This window comes from Castor canadensis, chromosome 2, assembly GCF_047511655.1.
Source record: "Castor canadensis chromosome 2, mCasCan1.hap1v2, whole genome shotgun sequence".
NCBI lineage: Eukaryota > Metazoa > Chordata > Mammalia > Rodentia > Castoridae > Castor > Castor canadensis.
Genome location: NC_133387.1, coordinates 72725776 through 72752936, shown reverse-complemented (window position 1 = coordinate 72752936; position 27161 = coordinate 72725776). Strand labels below are relative to the sequence as shown.

Below are 27161 nucleotides of genomic sequence, written 5' to 3'. Positions count from 1 at the left end.
GGAAAACAAACCTGCTGTGGGATATTTTGATCGATAGCGCATAGAATCTTGATATCCAAGACTCTTGGGAGGGGGCCTTTCTGGCCAGTAAGAGTTTGTAACAAATTTACAAATATCCCCAACCCTATCTGGGGAATTGTACCAGTAAAGATGAATAACAGACAAACACATTTATGAGTCACCAGGAGTTACCAGTCAAATGGACATCCATCCACCCATACATCTGTACAACTGATATTTTTAAGCCTCTACAATTTTCAAAGCTTTAAGGAAGACTCAGATGTCAACCAGTTCTAGATTTAGTTCTAAAAACCCCCAATAGTCTGTCAGGTGAATTATACCATGTAAAGAAAGATAACATGAGCTAAAAAGCAATAAGCACCAAAAGCAAGCGATACATTTGGCTGTGAGAGTAAGAAGACAGACTGATGTCATTTCTGAGAGTACTTTTTAGTAAATTCTGCCAGCATTTTGCCAGTGTAAGTTGTGTTAACAGCAATTTCATTTTGCTTAATTTATTGCATTTTGATATTAGCCAGATCTGGTCATGTTAGAGAAGATGGAAACTTTCTAATGAGAGCTGATACTTATTATTTACTATATTCCAGGCATTATCTTAAGCCTATACTTATTTAAAATAACGTTCTAATATATTACTGCTATTTCAGAACATACCTACAGATTCTCACAGTAGGTAAATATTTTTCCCAAAGAACATAGCTCAGTGAATAATGAGATTTTGAATCTAGGATGTCGCACTCTTACTTTGCATTGTTTCTGAGGTTGTTTTTCCTGTGTTGGGGCAGTCCAGCTACCTCTGTCGTAAGATAATTGGTCAAGTTTTGCCATGTGTGGACATTCCTCCTCATCTTGAGGCAGCCATGCTGAAACTGACAGTCATTTTCAATAAGTTGTTGGACAATCCAAGGGGTTTCAGGCAGTATTATAGGGGTTGTAACAAAAAGCAAATATGCTATTCAGACCATTGCTTTATCATGTATCATTAAGCCTTAACTGAGTGATGTTTCCATAGGTGTAACACAGAGAGTGAATGGTACCAAATCCATGAGAACATCATCAAGAAACTGAATGCACGCTATAATTTGACTGGCTCCAATGCAGGTGAGCATATGCAGTTGGCTGACTTTCCCTACACTTTTTATTTCAGGCCCTTTTGTCTGCATGAGAAGGAAATGGTCAGCCCTTCTCCCCTCCCCTCCCCTTCCCTCCCCTCTCTGCCCTTCTCCTTGCCTCTCTGTCTATCTCACTATTTCTCTTGTCATTCCTAACTTTAAAAAATGCTCAGGAAACATTCTGGATCATCTTCCTGTGCTGTGTTAGGATTATAACTATAACTCTTTATAAAAAAAAATGTATTTCATTCTGCTTTGAAACAAAGCAGTGGATTCTGACTTTGTTCATTGGTACCAAATCTTGAGACCTTTTAAGTTTTTACTGTAAGCTAAAAACTAAATGACAAACATGCTTGAGTTTGTGACTGTTAAATTGAAATAGGCTCGATAAACAGAAATCTGAGTAAGGCGCCCGTTTTGTGCACTAAAAGCCGTTGAATAATATGGGCTGGGGAAAGGCTAAGGAAGAGTAACAAAGGAGGCAAGACTGATTGAAATATAGTGTATTCACAGGTGAAATACCATGACAAAATCCCTTTGAATAATGAGCATAAACAATGAAGGACAGGAATATAAAACAGGGAGGGAGGGGAAATGGAAAGATTAAAGGAGAGTGAATATCATCAAAGTACTTTATACATGTGTGTGACGATAGAACATTGAAACCTGTCAGTCATTTTAAGTAGGAGGGAGGGAAATGAGAGAGAATGATGGTGGGAATGAGCCTAACCAAGGTATATTGTAAGCATTTATAGAAATGTCACAGTGAACTCCCCTGTACAACTATTACATGCTAACAAAAATGTTTTTAAAAATGTGGAAAAAAATGAATCACCATCAGAGGGCAAATTGCCCATAATTTGCTTGCATTTGCCCTCCATGTGAATAAAGGATCATGAAATTAACCCTGACTTTCTGATTTCTCCCTGACTTCCGTATTGTCACTGATGCCATCTTCACTAACCAGGATGTCTTGGACTTTTGCAATACATGCCTTTATTAACTTCTTGTTGATCCTCAAGCCTTCCCCCTTTTGAATATGCTTCATGCAGGACAAAACTCATCTGTTGGTGGATTATTTGAATGTCATTGGCTCCGAAGTGATACTCAGTGGCCTCTTACATCATGGTGAAGCTCTTGATGATGGACTCTAATTTATATTCCCAGATACATGTCTTCAGTAACTGATCTTGTGTCCTGTAATCAAGGTCAGGGTTCAGCAAACTATAGATTGCTCTCTGCTTACAGAGAGGCATCATCTCGTAGTATTGTGTGGTACTTAGAAGTTGTTTCTCTCTGCAAGCAAGATATCCTAGGTTTGAGTCACAGTTTCACTAGGATAATAGGAATATCAACCTCTGAGTGTTACTGGGAGGACTAAAAGAGAAAATGAGTGCAAAGCATTTCCTATAGGACTTATGCATAATCAGTATGTACATTCAATGGTAGCTGATATTACTGTTTACTCACACTGAATCCAAAATCTGGAATGTTGTACTCTTTCCTCTTAAATCATCTAGTTTCATTTTTCAAAATGGATCCAGATTTAATCTCCCTAAGGAAGGCCTTTAGAATAATACACTTGTCTTATTGATACATTTGATCCCTCTTACATTTTGTTCCTTCCACCTTCTCTCTGAAGATTTAACTGCTAATATCTCTTTCTGGGTTTTTTTTTTTAATGTAATTGCTTATTGTCCTGGTTCCATGTATAACTCCCATAAAAAAGGAAAGCACACAGCCAGCATTTATATGACTTTAACTCCTTGATCTCTTACCTTCTAGCTGCTTCAAGGCATAGCATACCCAGCCGTAAGCTTTATCACTCTACAGTACACAGTACTGCTCCAGAGAGAGAAAGCTCAGAACAAAACTTAAAAAAAAAAAAAAAGACAAACAACTTTTTCTGTTTCATCAAAGTATTGCCTTTCAGTCTTTGTGTGTCATCATTGCTCTCACTTTGATCTATTCCCCTTATTCTTTTTTTTTTTTTTTTGGCAGTACTGGGATTTGAACTCAGGGCTTTGCACTTGCAAGGCAGGCGCTCTGCTGCTTGAGCTGTACATCCAGCCTTTATTCCTCTTCTTGTGGGAAAGCTAGTTACAAGCGTAGACAGTATTCTAGATCCGTATAGCCTGATTATTAAGCAGAGGCACTTTAATGACTTAATTAAAAACAATAGAGGAAGCAAGCATAGCAGACATTGAAGTGGGAAAATGCAGGGCCTGGTGGTCAGCTGCCACATGGTTACATACGTTGACTTCCACTGTTTTCTTTGTAGACGACAGGATTGTCGACAGACTGGAAGCAACATGGCCAAACATTGTCAAGAGAATGGAGTTTACCCCAAAAAAGTACTGTTTTTCCCTCCCTGCTGTATTCCTTAGTCATTGTACAAAAAAAAAGAAGGAAAGAATAACTTTGAAATTACTTTGAAACAAATTCTGCCAGCTAATTTCCAGACCTTTTGTGCTTCACTGATGTCCTGTCTCTTGCAGTTGCAATCTTGTGTGTTTAACAGAAGAAGGGGTGTATCCCTGGAACCTAAGACTTGTGTTGCAAAGGCAAATTAAACACTATCTTCATTGAGTTTAGCTACTGATAGAAAATGGCAAGCAATCTATTTAACTTTTAAAAGCTAAAAATAATTGAATTAATACATCGGTACAGTTAAATTAGTTTAATTAATTTGAAATCTTCAAAGTTGTGCTATATAGCAATTTTAAAATCCAAAAGCAATATTGTGAGAATTTGACATTCTAAAAATATTCATTAAAGTGAGCCTGGTTTAGCTTTGTTGCACAGATGGTTTTTCTAACTGTCACCTCTGGTGGACAGCAGTTGAATTCTAGGAATGTGCACTAGACTGAGCAGTATGATTTACCAAGGCAAATTTAATTCTAACTCTTGAGATAAGTGCGTAAAAATCACTGGCAATAGTTTAGTATATTCTGAGAGAGACTTAAAAATCTTTATGTCATTTGTGTATTCATTAAATATTCCTGTCGTTTGCACATATGGCTTACAACCAGAAGAAATCATATTTGCTGATCAGGTAAATTTCTGGAATCTTTTTTGTGCCTGATTAAGACGAGTTTACATGGTGTGTTCCTTACCCCCCAGAGGATATTAAAAGGAATTACCTGATAAGTATCCTACAATGTGTGGGGAAAGCAGTTTAATTCTATGCAGGAAGCACAGAGTGTTCTTTATTGGGCTAGGTGAAAAGAGACTTGGATATCAGATTGCATTTTTATCTTTGAGACTCCTAGCCACACATACCAAAGTAGTTATTCAGTTCAGTATTATAGAAGTGGCATAACTTGTGGAATTTATTAGTGCCCTGATTTTTGAACATTGCATTCAGAAACTTATTTCTCAAAGCATTAAAATAGAAGTAGTACTTGTTGGCACCACCTATTGGCTAGAAATATGGATATTTCTGTTTTGCTTGTTTTTGAAATTTTCTAATTATTAAACAATGATCTTTTAAAACTTTTTTTATAGTCAACTAAATTTCCTTACAAAAAGTTGCAAGAATACTGCAAAGAATTACTAATTTTTCAAAGGTAAACATCTTATTACATTTATTTTATCTTTTCCCTCCCCTAAACACACACACAACACGCACACACATGAGTCATTTAATTCAATATTACCTGATTAGATAATTCTTAAGAATTACATCAGTGCTCTGACTTCTGTGTATATGTGTGCATAATATATACATACAAGTGAAGAAAAAAATGTAAAATTGTAAATTACACCATAAGATATTCTTTAAAGCTACATACAGTGTTAAAAGAAAAAATCCTAGCCCCAAATTTCAAGTGAATGGAAATAATGATTACAACTTAATGTTATTGTCTAAATTAGTTATACTTTTTAGTTTTAATATGATCACTAGGCATACTGTTTTGGAAGATTTGTTATATATAAAAAAGCACATATATGGAAAGAGTACCTGCCTAGCAAGCATGAAACCCTAAGTTCAAACCCCAGTACCACCAGAAAAAAAGTGCACAAATAGTTCAGTAAGTTAAAAAATTATGTAATAAATCGTGCTCATATATGCTATTGTAGTGGAGGGAAAATATCTTTTTCTCACCATTCCTAAGTTGGTAACTGATCCACCTATAACAAAATACAGATTAACAAAGTCTACAAGTTTATTTAATGTAAGTTATCATAGAAAATCAAGATCTGGCCTGGCACAATGGCTAATGCTGTAATCTCAACTACTTGGGAGGCAGAGATCATGAAGATTGCAATGTGAGGTCAGCCCCAACAAGAAGTTAGCAAGACCTCCTTTCAACAATTAAGCTGGGCCTAGTGGGCTTGCCTGTGACCCAGCTACACTGGGCCTAGTTAGTGGGATCAGTCTGAGGCTAGACCTAGGGAAAAATAACTACAGCTGAAAAAAGGCTGGGGGTGTGGCTCAAGTGGTAGAGCACCTGCCTAGCAAAGGTGTGGTCCTGAGTTCAAACCTTCCCAAGAAGAAGAAGAAGGAAAAAAAAATCAAGACCTGAAGAAACAGTTAAACCTTAGTGTTTTTATGGTAGCTGTGATGAAGAATGGTCAGTCACGCATAAATACAATGGGACAAAATGCACAACCTGGTGGTAATAAGCAGTCAGCAACGCTTATTGTTCAGGTTCTGCTCCACCAGGCTGTTCATTTGCAGAGATATAGATGTTCTTCTCTGGGCACAAGGACAGCACCTCTTTCTTGAGGGGCTTGTGACCTAATTTAAAGTCAAAAGAACAAGGGAAGCTCAGAGAGATATTCTTTCATATGATCTCTTTGAAAATATTTAGTAATGCAACATCTCATATTTTAGGGTAACATGACCTGAACACATCATTATCTACATTTTTACAAAATGGCTTGAGCCAGTGGATTCCTATGTGCACTTGAAAAAACATAAATATATTATAATATGTACAGTAAAAATAAACAAGTACACAAAACCTTTTCAATCTTGGCATAATCCTCAGTGTAGCCATTGAAAGGCTGATATCTTAAATCAGAGTGAGGATGGTGGAGTGGCTTAAGTGGTAGAATGCTTGCCTAGCAAGTGTGAGGCCCTGAGTTCAAAGCTACTACTGCCAAAAAAAAAAAAAAAAAAAAGATGAAACTTAGAGGTGAAAAATCCTCCTTAGGCAAAAAGGAAATGCTAAATTCCTTCTGAATGGTCCTATCTATGCTCACAATTACAATTTCAGCCAAATGTACAGGGGCTTCTTGCCAGCTGTCATCTCTGATCAGTGCATTTCTCTTCTGTATAAGACTCAATGAAAGCAAGTAATTTTGGTTTTCTCTTATGCCTCTTCACTTGACATTCAGTGACTTGTATACTTATGTATTGCTCCAGTCTTATTTTCTGTACAACTCTTAGCCATGGGCTAATCACTTCTTCAGAGAAAACATGAAAGCTTTCCCAAAACTTTGAAATTTAAACCTAGGAGATGTATGGACCAACAGTTATAATCACAATATTTATTTGTTCATGCCTTTCATTTCCCTTATATTTTAAAAGGTAGGCAGCTCAAAGGATATGGTTATTCACTTCAGAGATCTTAGGGAGATGATTTTCAGAAAGTGATCCTATTGCTGGACATTGAATTATCCTCAGTGATGTCAAACTTGCATTCTTTGTGAATTTATTTAGTTTAAGGAAGCAGTCAGCAATGGGCATATTCACAAATTGAATAATACAGGCTGCAAGTCAGAAATCAAGCTATGATTATTATGAAAGGCATCAAGTTCTGACTCAAGTCGTCCCTCCCTTACTCTTCTTCTCCTCTTCCTTCTCCACCTTCTCTCTCATTTCCTTGTTCCCCCCCCCCAATATTTTTTCTTTTCACTTAAATTGACTTTGAAAGTACATCTGAAAGAGGAAATATATACCCAAATTTGAATAGTACCAACATTAATGACATAAATGTCAGGGCTTTCCAAGATGACAGTGTTAAAGAACAGCTGCCAATTTGGTAATCCGGTCCTGCTGGGTAAGGGCATTGAGAAATTTGGCCCCTCCATCGTGGAATTAGCACATGATCGTTCATGGTTCCCATGTTGCCATTTTGATTTCATTGTCTGATCTGTACTCCCTTTCTACAATACTTTACTCTCTTCTTAATGCTCTGATGCTCCATTGATTGACTCCTTTTCCAACAGCGTTGTCTTGCTTAATACCATCCTTTCTAGATATTTGGTTTCCTTTCTTTCCTGTGTTCTGCAGACCTCAAGAGTCTGTCTCTGACCTCACCAGAGATGTAAATACCTCACCAGATCCAGCCAGGATTTTACTGCCTGGTAAGCAGGACGTAGCTCTGAAAGTTCTCCCTGGCTCTGATTTCAACCAAAATAGGGTCTACAGCTTCTGGGATATTTATTTTAAAAGCCAATTATCCTATCTAAATGTTACAAGTTGTAACATTTTAGCACTTGAAACAAAACTTAAATGATTAATTTTGTAAATGAACCACTTACAAGGGAATAGAAGGTTAAAAAATATCACTTCAATAATACTGAGGTCCTACAAGTATTTCAGAAATGGATAGATTTTATTGAAAGCAATTTTCTGAGGCAATCTAGTAATACCATCTTTGTAGTTTTGCTGAAACCTTGTGATGTTGGTAATTTAGAAGGACAAGCTTCGAAATCTTACCAGTTGTGTTTTGCTCAAACCTCTCACTCCCCAGCATATACAAAGTATGCAAGTACTGTCAAGAAAGGTTTTAAAGTTTACTACAGAGCGGCTGTGTGAGGAGTAAAATTACCTTACTCTAAATCAAAACAGCCATAACTAGCAAAACAAACATACTTAGAAGCAGCATTAAAATCTGTGCATTTTCCTAAGAGCATTCAGCCAATGAAGAAACAGGCACTTGAGAGTGACTAGTACATCCCAGTAGGAGCAGAGTGTGTCAGAGGCACTCACTTGTGCCACAGCCCACTTCTTTTCTCCTTCCTGCCTTAGCTTAGCGTGATGGAGACTGCGCCAAACAAGTGTGGTCAATGGGATGGGGCTTTTTCTCCCCAAAGCCTCTAGTCAAGGAATACAGTATCTCACTAGGGCCAGCCAGGATGCCTGCTTTTCTCATCCCTGCAAGCTCAAGATGCAGGAGCTGAATTCCTGGCAAGTGTGGCTGAGAGTTTAGAGGCTGCCTTCTACCAGTCAGCTGGTAGTTGTGAGAGGCTCTGTCCCAAGTACAATGGGCTGAAAATACTGGGGCACTGATTGTCCACTCCACTTTGTTCAGAGGGCAGAGGTTTTACATGGAGAGAGGCAAGCTGAGCACTCCAGATGTTTACTGCCTCCAGTGGACTGAGTATTTGCATCACCCCAAATTTATGTTTTGATATTTCAATCCCCAACATAGTGATGGCATTAGGAGCCAGTGACAGGGAGATCCTTAGGTTGTAAGGGATTGAGAGGGAGGAGTTCTCATGACTGGCATTAGTGACCCTTACAAAAGAGGACCCTAGAGAGTCCTCTCACCCTCTTTGCACTGTGAAAGACAGTAGACTGAAGCTAGGAGAGGGTCCTCACCAAAAACCAACCTTGCTAGCACCGTGACTTCAGACTTCTACTCTCCAGAGTAATAAATCTGAGAAATAAATTTCTATTTATAAGCTCCCCAAGTTTACAGTACTTTGTTATAGCATCCTGAACTAAGACACTGCTTCAGCCCAATATCTTGCTTGTAAAACAGTGGTGTCACTCCATGGAAGTAGGTTTTCATACCTGTCTCCAGCATAGAACAGTGGGGTAGAGATTTGGCCCAGAGGGAGAGGCAGCCACAGGTAGATAAAACTGAGAAACTATCTTGAAAGGAACCAACGTTATGGAAAACAGCACATGGAAATTCAAGCTGAAGGGCACACTCTACACCTGAGGAGATTTTGAAGACAGGAATGCAGAAAAATGAACAGAACCTCAGGGATAACATCAAACACTCCACACATACACACACACACACACACACACACACACACACACACACACAGACATAAAATGGGCATACCAGAAGAAGAGTAGAGAGAGAAAGGAGCAGAAAAAAATATTTGAAGAAATATAGGTAGAACGTATCCTAAATTTGTTGAAAACATTAATCTACACATTCAAGAAGCTCAGCTTCTATAACTATGAGAAACAGAAAGAAAACGATCCCACCCAAAAACATCTTAGTAAAAGGCTGAAAAACGAAACAAAAATAGTTAAAGTAGCAAGAGAAAAACTGCTCATCACATACAAAGGAAGCCCTCCCTATATGATTATCTCCTGATTCTCATGAAAAATAATGGAAGTGAGAAGACAGTCGGATGACATTCAAAGTGTGGAAAGTGGGCTAGGTGCTGGTGGCTCACACCTGTAATCCTACCTACTCAGGAAGCAGAGATCAGGAGGATCATGGTTTGAAGCCAGCCCAGGAAAATAGTTCACAAGACCCTATCTCAAAAAAACTCACAACAAAGCAGGGCTGGTGGAGTGGCTCAAGGTGAAGGCCCCGAGTTCAAACCCCAGTACTGCAAAAATAAAAAAAAACTGTGGAAAGAAAAACTTCAAGACATTCGCAATTTCCAGACAACAAAAACTGAAGGAACTTGCCTTATAAGGAATAGTAAAGGAAGTTCTTCTAGGCTGAACTATCCCAGATCTTCTTGAAAAACAAAGAAAACTGCTAAAGGTATTTATGTGCTTCTAAAAGATAGTGTCAAGGACTGGTTTTTTTCTTCCTTTCTTCTCTTAACTAAAATTCCTATCTTAGTATGAAACCCTGTCTTCTGTATAGTTTCTCAGATTAGACCTCAGAAACCTTCCATCGTCCTTTTTCCCTTACCCCACACCCTGCCCCCATCAAAATATCAAATACAGCATGAAGATGTATGACTTCAGCCATGCACCAGTGGCTCACACCTGAAATCTCAGTTTCTTGAGAGGCTAAGATCAGGAGGATCTGGTTCAAGGTCAGCCCAGGTAAATAAATATCTCAAGAGACCTCCATCTCCAAAGTAAACAGAGGAAAATGGACTGGAAGGTTGGCTCAAGTGGTAGAGTGCCTGCTTTGCAAGTACACAGCCCTGAGTTCAACAAAAAAAAAAGAAGAAGAAGAAGAAGAAAGGTAGAAGGGTTTTCCTTGTTGTTGTTGTTTAACCACTTGCCCCAATCTCCAATACAACCATGTTAGCACGAACCTCTACCTTCAAAGCTGGACCCATCAATTCTACTCTCCCATCCCAGTGCCATTTTTCAGGCAATATCAAAAACAGTTTCTTAGGCCTGGAGACATGGCTCAAGTTGAAGAGCTCTTTCCTTGCAAGCTAAAGGCCCTGGTTTCAAACTGTAGTACTACCCAAACACACACATACACACCCTAAAACAACAGTTGGATCATATTCCCTTTACTTAGAATTTTCCAGTAGCTTCTCTTTGTAATTAGAGTAAGTCATGGTCCCATAACTGCTGTCCTCTGGACACATTTGACTTAGCTTGCTTCAAACACACTGGCTTTGTTACTACTGCCTTTGTTACTGTTTCTCCGTTACCCCAGGTCTTCCCTGGACAGGACTTTTACACACAACCTTCCTTGCATGGAACTCTTATCTCTCGTTTATCACTTTGCCATCTTTTCTTTCAGAGCTTGAATATTACCTTTTCAGAAATGCCTTCTATATTCCATTTTCCTTTATTATTTTTACCTCAATCTCTGGTTTATTTTCTATATAACATTTATCACAATTAAAAGGAAGAAAATTTTGGTAGGATGCACAAGAAATTGTAAACATTGATTAATTCTAGGAAATGGAACTTTGGAAGTGAGGTAGGAGTGCATTTCCTTCTGTAATAAGATCTTTTGTACAATTTGAACTATTTAACATATGTGTGTCTTACTTTAAAATTTTAATGTAGTTAAATTTTAAGATGCCCCAAAGTTTAAGGACTAGTGGATATTTCATAAGTATTTCTTTCACGAATGAGTAAATGAAAATTATAAGGTATATACCTTAGGTTGTCTTCTGTAGTTCCCTAGTGCCAAATCAAAGAGGAAAACAGTTGGAAGATAACAAAATTTTTGAGTCCTAACAAGGTTGCCTAAGTTTTTCTGTCTTTGAGGTCTAAGACTCTTGTTCTTATCCACCCACTGTTGGACTTTTAAGTGCCTTAAGTTTTTTACATTTGTAAGCAACACTGTTAGGAACATCACCTGTATATTGGAATATGTCCTTAAAATAACTCCTTGGAAGTGGGATTACTCAGGGAGAATATGAGTTTTTTATGAGTTTGCCACAAGTTACCAAAATAAAAGGGACGTGGATGCTCATTTTGGAAGAAAAATTAATATAAGCTAGAACAAAAAAAGGTGTTTAGCAACTTTGGAGGCTGAAGATTTAGAACTGCAGTAATAAAAGGGAGAAGAAAACTGTTTGGGGATTGAGTAGGGGATGCTGTCTCTTGCGTCTGCTTACCTGTCTTCCTGTGCTTAAGGCAGCCTGCTGAGATCAGCTCCCTTCTTCTCTAAGAACTTCTGAGACTGCGTTCAGTCCCTTGGTGTCTCTCACCGAGACTTACAACTGCGCACTCTTTCACTGTGCACTACCAGCTGCTGCTGGACACAGCCTATTTTTTGCATGAGTTTTAAAGCACTTTTGAATGTCTTCGTTGAGTTGAAATAAGGAGCCTAATTCAGGGCTCTCTATTTGACTGCATTTATTTTGAGGAAAAGTAAAATGAAGCAAATGTTTGGCCTTTTCTTGGCGTGTGCATATTTTTAAATCTGTAAAGGAAGGACCATTGCAGTTTAGTCATCAAACTTCATGAAACTTCTAGTTGGGGAAATAAATTGACAGTAATATAGATATGCCAACTGTAGTCTTCCTTTCCTGCTCCAGAAGTTCAACGTAGGGATTTATTGGTGATTACTTCTAGTTTGTAATATGACCTTTAGCTATCTCTTTTCTAAAAATCTTTTTATACTATTAGTATATCTATTCTTAGCTCAGGTGTTTTTGGAACATATATTCTGATATCCTATAATTTTTCTTCGTACTTACATAGAAACTTAGAAGAATAAAAGAAAAGGTTACAGTATTAAGTACTTTTTAATTGTCCTGCATTTCTTGGGTCACAATTGTAATCAAAATTGTGATTTTTATCTTTATGGTTTAATTTGGTACATTTATTAAAAATTTTGGAACAGAGAAAAGTTTTCTAATTAAATATTGGTAAGATTGCTAGTCCTTAAATCACTGTGCAGGGTACTTTTTGGCTGGTTAATTGATTTACCCATTTACAATTCACTTATACCTTGAAGGCACATTATTACTCTTTCCTCATCACCACAATGTTATTCACAAACACTAGAAATTCCAAGAATTTTTAAATAAGGCAGCTTTCTAAAACATGGCAAATTCGACCGTTTCAACCCCTCTTCCACTTAGACACATGAAAATAGTATTTAAAATTAAGACAAGCATGGTAAGAAATAGAGAGTTAAAGTTTAAGGAAAGGAAGTCTCAGGGTCAGGTGTAAAGGTGAAACTCAAACTAGAAGAATATTACTCAGGTAGGTGCCCTGATAAGGAAGGGGTCAGGCCTTAATATGGATCCTGACAATTGGGGGCTTATGTTTTGAACTATCCCTGCAAGGTGAGACATGGTGGCACATAGAAATGAGCCCTCTCATACTGGGCCTCAGAGAGCTGTTCTCTGTTTTTAAAGGTGAAAGCATGAGCGATTCTCACTAGAGACACTGAAACTCACTGTTTATGGTATTAGTCCAATTTTATATTAACTTAGTAGTTTGAAAAGCTCGTTATAAAATTCAGTGTAAACAAAAAAACCTGGTCCCATTACAAATGTAAATGTGTACCCTTCCATATTGTCACCTCCACATTCATGGCACATGGGATTTGAGTGGAAAAAATAACACACACATCGTAAAATGATGATCAATCCTAAAATAATCAAGAGTGAGAGAGCGAGCAGATGCAACAACTGGGAATCATGACATCCTAGAATTTTGGTAATAAATTATCAAGAAAAGAGCTGTGCTAGCTCACACCTGTAATCCTCGCTACTTGAGAGGTTGAGATTGGGAAGATCGTTGTTCGAGGCCAGCCCAGGGAAATAGTTCCTGAGTCCCCATCTCCAAAATAACCAAAGCAGAAATGGACTGGAGGTGTGGCTTAAATGGTAGAGTGCAGTTTTGTATGCGTGAAACCCTGAGTTCAAATCCCAGTCCCTCCAAAAAAACTAAAATAACAGACTAAATAAGAGGTAGCAGAGGGCAATCATAATTTCAAAAATGAGATTTTAAAACTAATATGCTGGTGGCTTATGCCTGTGATCCTAGCTACTCAGGAGGCAGAAATCAGGAGATCACAGTTTGAAGCCAGCCTGGGCAAATAGTCCTCAAGACTCTATCTTGAAAAACCCTTGACAAAAAAAGGGCTGGCAGAGTGGCTCAAGGTGAAGACCCTGAGTTTAAACCCCCGCACCACAAAAAAAAAAAAGTTAATTGAGCATCTGTTTGCCCATCATTAATCAAGGCACTGGTACATAGCAAGTAATAAAACAAATTTAAAAATCCTGGTTTTAGTACTTAAATTTTAGTGGTCATAGAAAGCTAATGTCTTTTGTTGGAATGTCCTTGAAATTTTTTTTAAAATTTCAAGATCGTTTTAAAAAAAAAAGATCGCTTAAATAGGAAATGAGCACAGGTGAAAATGAATAAATAAACTGACATTACAGCTTAATAAATTAGCCAGAATGGCAAAAATGCAATGGAAAATCCTTAATGAACATTTAAGAGTTATAAAGAATTGAATGCCAGAAGACCAGCATACATCTAAGAGAAATTCCAGAAGGAGCCAAGAGAGTATTGAAAGCTGCTGTATTTCAAAAGGCTGAGAATTTGAAGAATTTTTGCTGGTAAAAGTACTCAGATAAAAGAAGCAAAAGTCATGAGCAGGTCGAACACCATTAAAATCAGATATATATAAACTGTGAAACTACAGAACACCCAAGCCAAAGCCAGAACCTAGACAGAGAATACTGACTACTGAAAAGAAGTAGTTTGAGCAGCAGTTATAGAGTTCAGAATGTCATGGAGCAGTATCTTAAAACTGCCAGAGGCAAACAGCCAACTTTGCATTCTGTACTTGACAAAGTATTACTTAAAACGTGGAATGAAATAAAACTTAAGAAAAAAAGATCTAGACAATTTACCACACACATCTGCTGAAAGAACTAGCAGAGACAGTCATCAGGAAAAAAGAAGTGAATCCAGAAGGAAGGAAGTGTAAGAAGCAAGAGTGTGCAAAGAGACTGGTAAGTGCAACCATAAATCTACATAAGCATTGACTGTAAACAGCAATAGTTTAAAAATATATCATCCTCAGAGTTGCAAAGATCCAAGTTCCCCACAGTTGTTCAGGAAGAGAATCAAGATACTGATTAAATAGAGGACTTTAGTCAGTTATTTATGTTAAACATTTAAAAACAGAACTAGAATAGTTAATTTCCATAATAATAGAAAGAAAAAAATATGGGAAATAAAATCCAATCCATTTAGTGAATAGAAATGAAGAGGGGAAGAAATGAAAAAGAAAAAACATGGTAAGGCCAGGTGCTGTGGCTTAGCTACTGGGGAGGCAGAGATGGGAAGGGTTGCAGTTTGAGGCCAGCCAGGGCAAAAAGTTAGCAAGAACCCATCTCAGCCAATGGCTGGGTGAGGTGGTGTGGGAAGGCACAAATAGGAGGAAGACATTCCAGTAAGGCTGGGCATGAAATGAACCCCTATCTCAAAAATAACCAACACAAAAAGGTTTGGGAGTGTGGTTCAAGTGATAGAGCACCTGCCTAGAAAGAACAAAGTCCTGAGTTCAACCCTTTAGGACCACCAGAAAAGAAAAAGAAAAGTGGTGATAACTGAAAAACACAAGACAATTGTGCCAATAAGATAACCTCTCCTCAAGCTAAACATCTCCATGGTTCTGCGTCTGTCACTTAACATCATTGACAGTCTCACCTTCTTCCCATCTGTCTGTCTGTTCCCATTGCCACTTGTATTTGTCAGTTACAACTTTGTCACATCTTCCACGGTACAGGGTTGATCTTGATAGATTTGACCTTGAAACCTCCGTAGAACTTACTTATAACACTGGTCTTCATCTAGTGGCAGGAGGGCAAACCTATTTACAAGAATTCTTTCTTTATGTACGGCACTTCAGGAATTCGAAGCATGTGTTCGTGCATGCTGATTTGTTGACATTCATAGTAGGGAGGATTAAGAAGAGAGGCAATGGCATAGGATCCCAACAGTGGCCTTGGCAGTTATAGCAGTCCCAGCTGCTTGAGCACTTTCTGCACGCCAGGCATCACGCAAGTATTTTATGGAATCGGTATCATCATTACCTTTATTTTACAGATGTGGGAACGAAAGCACAAAGCTAGCATTTAGACAAGATCTTGCAGCTGTATCATGTACTTCTTAAACTGCACACTGAATAATAACATTTAGCGAATATATTTGTCATGATTTTCTATTTTTGCATTGCTATACATTCACAGCTACATGTTATTTGGTTCATTAGTAGCAAAATGGCTGATGTAGTCTAAAATTAATTTTGTCTGCTACTTATAAATCATGCTGTGCTTGCCATTTTAAATATAAAAGTGCAGAATTCCATGAATTTAAAAGGAAGCATCTTACAAAGTGAGTTAGCTTTAATTTCCATGAAATTAGAATTACCAAAGAATCCACCAGATTTAAGTCTTTCTTTTCTACATTACTGCTCTGTATGCTGAACTTAATAATGAATATGTTCCTTTGTAGCAGACTCCAGATGAATTAATGACCATGCTTTTGTTTTAAGTTAGGTATCAAGTTTTTATGATTGAGGATTTAAACATCTAGGCTGATATGAAAGTTCAGTTAATAGTTACATTTCTCCTCATAGAGGAACATTTCTCTCACAGCAAGGACGTTTTTGGTGTTTATATCAAGAGTCAGAGGTGATTATAAAGCAGTATATGTTTTATAAAAATTAAATATTTAATATGGTTCTTCAGCTTATTTTGTGATTATCAAAAATCTTTCCATCAACTTGCAAATTCTTTCAGTAATAATTTTTCCTCATTACAATATTCTTGCTGTCCATTCCACTCACTCTGCTGTACATTCTGTTTATGTTTGTGGGTCTTATTTTCATTAATAGATTTCAGTTCTTTAAGAGCAAGAACCCTTTTGTGTTCATCTGTATGTATCATCTTCTACCTTATGCCATGAGTTACTGCTGCTCACGGTGAGCATTTTGAATTGTAGCAGAAACAACAACAAAAATCATGGTAAAATCAAAAGTAAAGCATGCAGATAAAATTTTAGAAGTTGCTCTACCTCCAGAGATAGCAGAAATGGCCTCACCTATAAAGTAGGATGGCAAGGAGGAGAATGGAATGAAAAATACTGCTATTTGAACAGGCTGTGTACACAAATGAGTAGAACTGAAAGGAAAGGGCTAATCTTCAGAGTATATCAATAAATATTTGTCTTTTTTTCTTCTGGCTTTATTTAAGTGTAATGGACAGTGAAAGTTGTATATGTTTATGTTATACAATGTGATGCTCTGATTTATGTATACATTGTAAAATGATTAAATGAAGGCAATTAATGTATGTGCCACCTCACAAACTTGCATTTTGAAGTTAAAACATCTAAGACCTCTCTTGGCACTTGTGGTAGTGCATGTCTTTAATCCCAGCACTTGGAAATCTGAGGAAGGATTGTGAGATTAAGGACACCCCTGGCTACATCGTGAGACCTTGTCTCAAACAAACAAACAAACAAAAAAGTAGGAATAGAAAAACTCTCGGCAATTTCAGTTATACACTTCCTTATTCCTAACTGTGGTCACTTGTGATACAGATCTCCAGAATTTACTCACTCTGTCTAACTGAAATCTGTACCCTTTGATTAAATATCCCCAGCCACCCGTTATCCACCACCCCCATCCAGCCCATGGCAACCATCATTCTAATCTCAGCTTCTGTCTGTGAGTTTAGCCTTTTTTTTTTTTATAAGGAATGTGTAAATATTTGATGTCTCTCCTTTATAGTGATGAGTAGTTTCTTGGTCTTACTATACTATTTCTTACTGTCTTGGTAACTCATTTATCCAACCTCTTGATTGTGGGCATGATAATTAATGATCACTATAAAAATAGAATCAGAAATTTCCCTCATTAAAAAATAAATAGAAATCCAATGTCTGTTTGCTGGCCGGTCCCATGGACTCACCACTAGCAGCATTTTTTGTTTTGTTTTGTTTTGTTTTTGTCTTCCTGAAAGTATACCGTCTCTGTTGTTTTAGTCAAATGCTGAGGTTTCTTTGTGGAAAGTGGAGATGATTTGGGCACAGCCTGTATATTATGGTCAATCCGCCCATCCAGCTGACCTTTTCCAACTCCTGACTGAATTCCTCATTCTGGAGAAAAGCCATCAACACCAAAGAGCAATTATCCCACCTTCACCAGTTCCTGCCACTGGGCTACACAAATGAAAACTACTTGCCAAAATTTAGGATGCATCCAACTCCTAAATGATGTATTTTCCTTGTTTCCCCACACTATTTTGTCTGTTTTTCCCATCACTTTGGCATTTCCCTTCCTTATCTGCTGAATGGTTACCCTGGTCTACTGTCTCTTAATTGGGTCACTGCCGTCCTTTTGTATCTCTCCTCTCTCTGGTATTTACTGTCCAGAGAGCATTTATGTATTTTTCTCTGCTCATTACTACTCTCCCTCTACCCATGTCTTTCTTTCTACCCATATTTTCTCCTTTGTGAAGCTTCTTTAATTTTCTTCAGGATTCCTTTTGTCCCTGACTATATGCCTTTCTTATTGTCATATCCTCTAGAAAGAATTCATCTTATGTTAAAAAAAAAAAAACCTCACTGGTGGTCAAATGAATGACAGCTCCTATTGAGCAAACAAGAACCCTCGTCAGCTTTCCTTGGTCCAGTAACTCCTCTGAATAACATGATCTCTGTTTCCTCATCACTGTTGAATTTTTTTTCCTCTTCTTTCTTTATACACTCCATGTAATGTCGTGAGTATCTGATCATATCCTTCCATGAGAAGTCTCAGTAAAATGATCTTCACTCGTAAGAATCACAGGATCTCAAGCACTATGTTAAATCTATTGTACTGTCTGTTTGAAAGCATGGCTCATGTAGTACACTAAGATTCTTAGTGTCCCCCACCCTCAGCAAGAGGACCTGTTATTTATTATGTACCTTGTCTGGCACACCCTGGTAGTCTACAAATACCAGCTCTCAGTGATGCTTGTAATAATAGTGATGCTGTGTGTGAGTATTTCAAAGACAAAAGGACAGAAGTGGAAGGAGAACAAAGGACCACTGTTAGATAGGGGTAGTGGGAAAGTGTGAGTTAGAAGTAGATGCTGGGGCAGATGGATTATAACACACACATTTGTTTGTCTTCGTTCTTCTGCTTCTGGGTTTCAAAAGGAATCAGTAGGGTCGAATAAAATGTCCCAAACCTGTGCTGAGAGTCACCTGCATCAAACTATCCAGAGGGCACCTCCCCTAGTTCATCCCACTTGGCTGTGGAAGGACAGACACTCCTCTGTTCTGCTGTCTGCAGTCACCCTTCTCAAAGTGGACAGAGGAGGGATGGCAGGTAAAAAGGGATGGTTAGGTAAAAATAGGATGTAGAGTTGATGTTCTTCCTACCTGCCAGGCTTAATGCACACACAGCTCTCAGAGATAAATGTTCCATTAGATGTGCACACTGGAAAGCTCAGGATACTGGTGGTCCTTCTTTCCTTTCTCTTCCCTCTCCTGGAAAGCAAACACACCAACAAAACTCTGCTTTCATCACCACTGTTTGCTTACTATTACAAATTAAGGAGAGTAGAAAGAAGAGCCTAACATAGATGTCTCGTAAATGGGCTTTGCATTTTTTTTCACTGCACTGATTGTGATCATTCTTATGCCTTTGTTTTTAAAGAGTATTATAGTGCTGTAAATTGATGAGGGTGATATCTGTGCATAATGTGTACCTTAAGAGCAAAAAATGGGGATGAGTAATGGTGCACATTGAAGATCTTCCCTCCCCGCCCCTCACTGCCACTGGCAGTTACTAGGATTCGAACTAGGAAGTTCAAGCTTGCTAGGAGGATGCTCTGCCACCTGAGCCACACCCCTAGCTCTTTTTTGGTTCAGTTATTTTTCAGATAGGATCTCACGTTTTTGCCCAGGCTGCCTTCAGACCACGATCCTCCTATGTCTCTTGCATAGCTGGGACCACAGGCAGGTATCACCACCTAGCCCATTTGTTGAAATGAGGGTCTCACTAACTTTTTGTCCATGCTGAACTGGAATTGTGATCATCCTTATATCCACCTCCCAAGTAGCTCAGATTCCCAGTAAACTGAAGATTTTTAGGGGACAAATGTATCACCCTCCACCCACAAAGTTCACTTTACATCGAGTTCATGTTAATGATGACAAAGTTTTTGAAAGTAAGTCACCTTTGACAAATTTCATTTTCTGCAGCTCACATAGGTGAGGGACCTTTTTGTCCTTGTTTTAAAACAATAAAAGAAAAAATCAAGGAGAATGCTGAAAGAGAAGTAGCGTGTTTGAAATACACATGCAAACATAATCACAGTATGACATTAATTTCTTTTTTGTAGTTCTTGCCTGAGAATTGGGGAAATTATATATGAAAAAGTGTCACTTATCTTTTGTATGTCCCACTGTGATAATGTCAGTCTAATTGGGGTAAAAAAGAAAAACGTAATTTTACTACTTTACTGACTACATTTCCTCGTTTGTCAAAGTGCCCTGTATCGCACTAAATTCTCCTCAGTAGAAAATAAGGCCATTATGAATTTCTACTATCTGTCACAATAAGAATGTATTTTAGTTTTATTATAATCATCTTTGTTACTTAAATTTAAGAAAAAAATCTCCCTGAATGTCTTTAAAATCCTTTTGTCTTAAGATTTATGTTCGGGCATCTGGTATTTGATAAGTCATTATTCATAAGCCTTTCAGAGTTGGGGAAGAAGTTAAAACTCCAGTTTGGATCTCATTGCCCAGCATCCGTGGCTGGAGTGAGCTTGGTACGGGACATGCTTCATTTGGCCGGGGCTGGTGGAGAGAGTGTGTGGCTAGAAGCCAGGCCTCCCCCTCTTAGCATTTGGCTCAGGTTTTCTTCCACTGCAGAGAGCCTCCCTGTGAAGAGGGAGAACTCAGGTGTTGGTGACTGGAAAGCGTTGTCTAGGTAATTGTTCCATAGTTCCTGTTGGCTTTGAACCCTTGGTTTAGAACTGATACCGTAAGTCTGGTACTAGGAACTGAAGCACTTTGGTTCCTATCTTGCTATTCCCGTCCTTTTGGTTTTAACTTGGATGCCTCTCCTTATTTTAGGGTTAGCAGTTTCCCTCCAGCTACTGCACGGAGACATTGAGCAAATCAGAAGGGAATACTCATCAGTGTTTTCTCATGGAGTATCCATAACAAGGAAGTTGGGCTTTTCTAATATTATCATGCCTGGTAAGTGACGTGGGATGTACCAAATTGAGGAAATACTGGTAGATTGTCTGTTTTTGACATTGGAGAAATTTTTCAACTTGTCATCTTCGATGAGTTCAAATGGGCCATACTGAAGAATGAAGTGTGTGATAATAAGCAAACTGTTAAAAGAAATATGCCTTTACATGGTGATTATCTGAAGGTGAGTAGCTTGTATCAGCCATGACTGACCATGATAACAACAAAAACTGAGATTGCATCCTGAAAATATCTTATCACTTTGTGGAAAATGTTGGTGAAGTCACTTAGAGGACATCCTTACAGGTTTTGATAAGAACAGTTACTGAGCAACAGTTGGCGTTTCTTGGGAGGGTTTTTCCATCACAAATGCCTGTCTGTATATGTAAATAAGTAGCCATATGCAAATACCATATGTCTTCCTACACCTTTTCTAGATCTGTTTGTATATATGAATCAGATCTACATTAGCACCCAAAAAAGGCTACCCCAGTGTGTTTGTGTTCTTAGTGGAAAAGGTAGAGTTAAGGAGAGTTCATTTGTAAAATCAATGCCAAGTTCTTTGAAACTAATGAATTTTGCAGTGAGTCGGTCCTTATCTCTCAACCAAAATAAGATTTAAAAGCAGACTCCTTTATCATCTTATAGCAATGCCGGGCTTTCTGAGTGTTTTTATCTTCAACCTGATGAGCTGTGCAGGAATGTGTGCTTGCTCATGAGAAAGAATGTGTATTTAGCCTGACTTGGTCTAGCTCAGGCAGCAGGCATGGGTTGAGCATCAGTTTAATGCCCAGGGTCAAAAATTAAAAGATCAATTCATTCATTCTTCAGATATTTTTGAGTACTTCCTGTGGGCCACAGCACTGTTCCAGGTATTGGGGAACAGTAGTGAACATAGTAGAAAAAAAGCCCTTCTCTTGTGGAGCTTACTTTCTAAAAAAGAAAGTTATAACAAATGCGTAAGTAAAATATGTATGTTCAAAGATGATAAATGCTAAGGTGAACTAAGGAAGTAAGGACTAAGGGATATGTGAAGTGGTGATGGTTTGAGGCAGTGAGACTGTAGGTCAGTAGTTAATGTAGGTAAGCATGCAAAGTAAGTGTAGAGACCGAAAAGAAGAGGGGGAACTGAGGCAGGGAAGAGCATTCCAGGCACAGGATGCAGTGCAACGGTCCTGAGGCAACAGAGTACCTGGCATGTTTGAGGAACTACAAGAAAGCCAGTTGCCAGAATAAAGCGATGGGGCTGGCACTGGGGTGGGAAGAGGGAAACCATGTCAGGGGTTAGTGTGTAAGTCACACTGAACAATCGTGCTTTTCTGCAAAAGAGGAAGGGTATAGCTAGAGGACTTCAAGCAGAGGTGAGATGATGTCACCCACTGAGGTTGCTTTATGGAGATCGTACCTAAGAGGAATACAGGAGAGCAGGATAGAAGCAGGAGAGCAGCTGAGGGGTTTGGGAGGTAGTCCAGGGGAGTGGGGTCATGGCGTGGCCCACAGAGTTAGCAGTAGAGCTGACGAGAATGAGCTTAGGGTTTGGTCAATGGGAAGAGACACAGAGCAATCGGAAGGGCTGAGAGAACAGAGGAGAGACAGAAGTCCTCTCTGTTTGAAGGGTTTTATCTGACGTTTCCTGGGCAGGACCTTCAAAGCTAATACTCCCCAGCCCCTTCGCCTGAGTCATGGCTTTCCTCCGTGTCCGGAGAAATCACCTGCATTCTATGGGGAGGTGATGCAGTGTAATCTCCAGCAATAAAGTGAAACTACATTCCAAACACTTTTAACTTTGAAAATTCTGTGAAGGTCAGAATTTATGACAGAGGAGACTTCAAAATTTTGGAAGCTTAAAAGCTAAAACCAAAAAAATTAATTGTCATTTAGTCGTGAGCCAAGGGTGCGCAGGGTCTAGAGATTTCACACTGTTCTGGGGTAGAGGACTGCGATCAGGTGGGATTGTCTTAGCAAGCTGTGGTTCTGTCTGTGCCCATCTGTCTGTCGTGTGTGTAGCCCTCTTGCTTTCTTTCTCATTTCCTTTCTGTCTTTATCTTTGTCTTTCTTTTTCTTCATATTCAAGCCTCCTAATCTTAACTCAGAATAGTACTAAGCTGTGCAGTTCATTGTAGCTTGTACTTAATAAAAATTTTTGACATGTTCTGCCCTTGTTTTATAAATCAAAAAATGAATTTTTATCAGCCACTGAATTTTATTATAAAAGGGCCTCACCATGTTTTAGATCTTCCATAGAGACAAAGAGAGCCAGACATGGTGGTACATGCCTATGATCTCGCACTTGGGAGACTGAGGCAGGAGGATTGTGGGTTTGATGCCAGCCAAGGATACATAGGGATTTCCAGGCCAATCTCTGATAGCAAGACCCTGTCTCAAAAACCCAAAACACACAAATTTAAAAACTGCTTTTACTCTTTTATTTACATGTTAGAAGATAATAAACATAGTAAGTGTTAGTATTTCACTGTTACATACCCTACCTCCACAATCAAGAAAAGGGAGAATAAAAACACACCAGATGGAATAGTCTGAAGATGTTCATGGTGCTTTTTAAAAGCCACTCGTTTAAAGCAAGCATAGGAAGCTGTGTCTGACGAGGCACTTGTCACGGCTCTGAGACCCGATGATAGGATTGCTGAAAATAAAGACCTAAAATGAACACTATTGCCCTCCGCATCATTTTGTGATCTCTTGATTGAAATCCGTTCATGCAGGAAGGCCTAAGAACATCCTGGAAGTTTTCCTGAGATGACCCCGACCCAGCTTGGCGACCCGGTCTGTCCAAGCATCTCACGCCACTATTGTTGAAAATGATTGTCGATCTGTTTACTTGGTGGCATGCTATTCTGTGGCTCTTGCAGCCGCTCGTTATTTCCTCTAGTTGCTATAAATAACCGGGATTTCCTCTTCAACAAAAGAGAAAGAAATTCATCCCACTGGGAAGCAAATTGATGGGCAAATCTAATATAAAAAACATATTTTAGAGCAGAATACAGCCAGCTGCTAGAGTTCTTCTTGGCCTCTGGGCAGTATCTTTGAGAAATGGAAAAATCCAAAGCAAGATGACACTTCACTGGCCAATGAGCTTGTTTGGGGGGTACTGTATGCACGCCACTTTGTCTGGCTGTAATCACGGAATGAGCTTTCTGGGGAAGAAGGCTTGCCTCTCTCCCTTCCTAGCACCGCGTTCCAGTGCATGGTTCCCGCAGTCCAGGGAAACAGTCCTTCCAGACACAGATCTGCATTGCTGAGGACCACAAAAGAGTTTTGTAAAAACCACTCATTTTCTTTTCTCCTTCTTTGACTTCTTAAACTTCAATATTAGATGGAGAAGAGAGAGATACAGATATTTACGTAAGAACTGAAAACAATTTTAAAACTCACTAGAAATTTTATACTGGGAAGCATGTAGTCATTGCTCTGTTTCCCTTTGATATTTTCAGGGGCTGAGTACAAACCTGAGTTGAGTGCTTCAGTAAGAAAGTATTTCTGCACAGTATTTCTGATATGTTTTTTTGGCAGTACTGAGGTTTGAACTCAGGACCTGGTGCTTGCTAGGCAGGTGCTCCACCACTTGAGCCACATGGCCAGCCCAAATGTCCTACATTTCTGATCACAATGTTACAGGGGCAGGCTGCTAGCCTGACCTTTTTTTTTTTCTCTTTCTATTTTTTAGACTTGTCCTTCAGAGTTAATTCGCATCTGTAGTGTTCTGATAGGGGACTGGACAGGTGAGGGCATGTGCTTATAAAGTTTATCAGCACAGCACTGCCTTTCTACAAAATCAATTACTGCCCTTGACATAGACGGGAACACACACAGAACTGTTTTTAAACATCACCAGGTGTAATCAATGCCTAACCCTTTTTGAAACAGGAAAGCGTGGTGGCAGAAATTCTCCCCTTGTTGTCACTATTGGATACACGGGTAGTCTTATCACCCAGTGTAAAGAAATGTCTGCTTTTGTGCTTTTGAGCTATAGTGAAATCCTCTCGACCCTTCTGTGAGTCAAGGGACAATCATTCAGCACTTGATTTCTTAGGATATCTGTTTCCAACTAAGAAAAGTCATTTCTGAGACTCTCTGTCACTGTGACCCACTAGCCAAATGGGAACTGAGGAGGATTTCATGGTCTGCTCTTTGAGCCTGTGAGAGGGAGAGCAGCAAAAATATTTAAGGTAGTGCTCTCTCTTAGAAATACAAAGTGAGCCGTGATATAATTTAAAACTAACTAGTAACCACTTTTGAAAAAGTAAGAAAAAGAGAAAATTTGTTTTAACATTTGCTTAGTGTTATTTACCTATCATTTTAGTAGGTAATCCATGTAAAGATTTCTGATGAGTTACTTTGCTGTTTTTCAGCCTCAGTCTCTGTAAGATAGTGAGTAATGGACATTTGCAGCCAAGTCACATTTCAAATGCTCGTCTACATGTGGCAGCAGTCACAGCACTGGACAGCCTGGCCCTAAACACTAAATGCCTTAACAGACTCTGTGCAAGCAGGCTGGGCCAGTGCTGAGTACTAAGAGGGTCTAAGTTTCCATTCACCAGACATTTTGGAACAAAGCTGACTGATGTGTCTTCAGGGTCACAGAAGGTCTGACTGTGTCTCCCCACCTTGAACACCCATTCTAACTCAAGCTGATGATTCTAGGTAACGCTTTCCACATCTCTGTCATGATCTTTCCTGCCTGTACCCTGTTCCCCTAGAGACTTGCTCCCACAAAGGGATCAGTTGAACTGTCACTTTTTGTTTGGGAGTCCATCATTAATGCCTTCTGGTGCTTTTTGTAGACCTTTGAAGCTTCTAACCCTACAAAGAATAAAGTAAAAATGGTGGAGTGATGGGGGAGGAAAGGATTGAGATTTGGGGACTGTCTTTGATATTGATCTCAATGTTTAACTTTATTTTGTAAGTAATTTGACTAAATAGTGACTTACTGGGCTGGAATAAGAAGAATATTATGTATATGTTTGCCTCATGGTTAAGATAGCAAGCAATTTCATTCTTTTAAACACAAGTGTTATTCTTTACTACTTCCTAATAAAGAAGTACACATCAACAGATGGAATTAATCCAGGGGCAATGCTTCTTTTAGAGAAAGTACATTGTAGCTAATATGGTATGATTTAATTGTCCATAAAAAATGTATTCTAAATTTAACCAAAGCACACCAACCCTCAGTCATGGTCACTGAGCTTCCCCCATCTAGGGGCAACGGCTTAGCTTAGACATGACCATGCAAAGAGATGGGGTTGTTTCAGCCACAGAATGCCACTGGGAGTGGAGGGAGATGAGACTACGGTTCTCCCATATCACCCTGAGGTCATCTTCCAGCCACAGGTCAGACTAGGGGAAAAGGTGGTGCCTCCCAACTTATGAAGCTACTTTCTTCATAAGCCTTTCCCCACCTGGCCCATCCAGATCACCTTTTGCCAGAGTGTCACAGGCCACAGGGAGCCCAGCCCACTGCTGCTCCTGACTCCGTGAACAACTGTTCTGAAGAGCCTGTCATGGGTGTTGCTCTACTCATTATCCATGAATATTTGAACATCCTAAGTAAAACTTTAAAAATTACCCTCCCAAAGTTAAGTATCTCCTAATACACTCCTAAAAACAAAGGAAAACAGCAAAAGAGAGAGGAAATGACATTGGTAGGTGTTACTGAAGGGTACTCTGTGAGAAAGATGAAGTATAACATTAGTTAATTTATCAGCCCATCTAGACATATTTTTTCTTTCTGTGGTTATTTGTGAATTTTGTCCTCTCTTCCTCCTTAAAGTGAGAGAAGCTTGAGTGTGGAAGGTACACTGTATTAGCTTCCTGTGGGTACTGTAACAAATAACCACAAGCAAGGTGGCTATGGCAGACAATACAAATGTCAGTTTGTTCAAGTCTCACCAGGCTAAAATTGTTATGATGGAAGGGCTACATTTCTTCTGATGGCTCTAGGGGAGAATCTCTTTCTGTGCCTGTCCAGCTTGTGGAGGCCACGGCACTCTGTAGCTCATGGTCCTTATGCCATGCCAAACTTGGCTTCCATTATCACATCTCCCTCCTTACTCTTGACTCTTCTACCTCCTTTTTAAAGGCCCTTTATTGACTGAATCCATCCCAATGACCCATGAAAATCTCCCTGTTTCAGGATCTTTGATTTAGTCACATCTGTACAGTTCCTCCTGCCACATGAGAGAACAAGCTCATAGGTTCCAGGAATTAGAGCCTGCATCTTCAGAAAGGAGGTGTGGCTGTTCTTTGTACCACACATGAAGGAACATCCAGTCCAGCATTCTGTGCAGAGGATGAGTTTCCTCCTCGAGGTCTCTTCTGGTGGTTTTACAGTTCACACTTTAATAAAACTTAGTTTATTTATTATATTATTGTTATACTGGGGATACAGTGTGACATGTACAAAAGTACTTACAATATGT

At 39.0% G+C, this 27161-nt stretch overlaps 1 protein-coding gene across 5 annotated transcripts in view; it reads left to right on the top strand.

Moving 5' to 3' along the window:
• Window positions 1-27161, top strand: part of Dock4 (dedicator of cytokinesis 4) — a 433717-nt gene that overhangs the window by 235598 nt on the left and 170958 nt on the right. For all 5 annotated transcript variants that reach the window (XM_074065045.1, XM_074065044.1, XM_074065046.1 and 2 more), the window contains exons 12-13: window positions 1034-1122; window positions 20599-20724. In XM_074065045.1, the coding sequence (XP_073921146.1) occupies window positions 1034-1122; window positions 20599-20724 (215 nt within the window). The remainder of the gene's footprint in view (window positions 1-1033; window positions 1123-20598; window positions 20725-27161) is intronic.